At 46.5% G+C, this 1,644-nt stretch overlaps 1 protein-coding gene across 1 annotated transcript in view; it reads right to left on the minus strand.

Annotated features, from left to right (window-relative positions):
- Positions 1-1,644, minus strand: part of LOC101845306 (flavin-containing monooxygenase 5) — a gene marked incomplete at its 3' end in the record, with an annotated part of 54,904 nt that overhangs the window by 4,182 nt on the left and 49,078 nt on the right. Inside the window, 1 exon segment of the mRNA XM_013080062.1 lies at positions 442-607. Within this exon segment, the coding sequence (XP_012935516.1) occupies positions 442-607 (166 nt within the window).

The following is a 1,644-nucleotide window of genomic DNA, read 5'->3' on the forward strand; positions in this document are numbered from 1 at the left end:
AGAGAGAGAGAGAGAGAGAGAGAGAGTACAGAATGCAGATTTATAACGTATTGAAAGAGGGAAAATAACAGATAGATAGGTAGAAAAATAGATAGACAGACAGACAGACAGACAGGCAGACAGATAGATAGACAGATAATAGATAGATAGATGGATAGAGGGAGAGGAGAGAAGAGGAGAGAGAGAGAGGGGGAGAGGGGGAGAGAGAAAGAGAAGAAAGATGGAAAGAGATGGGAAAGACAAACGTGAAAAGTGAGAGAGTGAAACGAGAGAGAAGGCGAGAGTAATACGGAGAAAGGAAAAGAGGAAAGAGTGAGTGAGTGAGTGAGAGAGAGAGAGAGAGAGAGAGAGAGAGAGAGAGAGAGAGAGAGAGTAAAAGAATGCGAGAGGTGAAAAGTGAGAGAGTGAAAAGTGTACCGATGGAAAAGGGAAGTGATTTACCTAAGTTTGGCTTGACGCCAATCATATCGGCCAACTCGTCACAGAACGGGATCAAGTCCACTTGTATGGTATGTCTCTTGGACTTGACGTAGCGAGCACCCATCCTTGCCTGCCTTGCCTTGATACTCTCCCACATCTCTTCGCGGGATGGAAGCTGGCAGAGACCCTGTCAGTGGGGGATTTTATCGTTGCGTAAGGCTGTGTTTGATTGTTTAAATACAGAGGCGATATGGGGAGAATTTCTATCGAGTACCTCGGTCTTTCTAGTTCTTCCCTGGGGGACACCTTCTTCCTGTTGGTGGGGGTCTGAGAGGGAGGATCCGACACGAACCTGGAAGGAGCGGTTCTTCAGGACATTGTCAATGAAGGCAGGGAGGTGACTGCGTATGCCGAAAGCGTGCAGGTCTCTGAGAATGACGTACCTCCAGGTTGTATCGAAGTTTTTTTCTAGGTAAACGTCCTCGCAAATAAAGGTCTCCGGGCGGACCAGGTGATCCAGAGTAGATCGTGTTTTCCTGAATCCGCACTAGACTGTCCTCAGAGAAATTCGCGCCCGCAACCCGCAAGTTGCGCGCGCAATTTTTGCCCTTAGCGCAACTTTCGGGCAACTTTTACCATTTTCGTGAATTCGCGAATTTTAGCCAATTTCCCGCAAAATTAGGGAAAATAATAATAAAATGTCATTAAAAACACCAAAATTTTCTTCCACGACTAAAAATAACGACACCAAGGGGGACAATTCGATCCTTTACACTACGGGGTGCCCGCCGACGCCGCCCAGTAGTGACCCGGGCTGGGTCGGGTCGGGATTATCGCCCGACTCGTCGCCTGAAAACAACGTGTTTGTTTTGAAACAACGAGTCGGGCGCGATCGACTTGTGCCACGATAGCCGCTGTGCACCATTAATCTGGCGAGCAAACCGACCCAATAGTCTTGTTTGGACTGAATCATCTTCTAGTCTAGCTAGATCTAGATCTAGAGTAAATCAATCGTAAACACGATTGTCTGATTATTTAGCTTGCTTGGTTCCGTAGCACCAGGTAGATAGATCTAGATCTAGATATATCTAGATCTAGTATAACAATTTGTGAAAGACTTTAAATCTTAGGCTAGGAGGCTAGATGTAGACATGGACCGATTCATCCAGAAAACCCCTAAAGGGGACGTTCAAATAATATCATCTTACGCCTGGAAAAGGGGGG

This window comes from Aplysia californica, unplaced genomic scaffold, assembly GCF_000002075.1.
Source record: "Aplysia californica isolate F4 #8 unplaced genomic scaffold, AplCal3.0 scaffold00073, whole genome shotgun sequence".
Lineage (NCBI taxonomy): Eukaryota > Metazoa > Mollusca > Gastropoda > Aplysiida > Aplysiidae > Aplysia > Aplysia californica.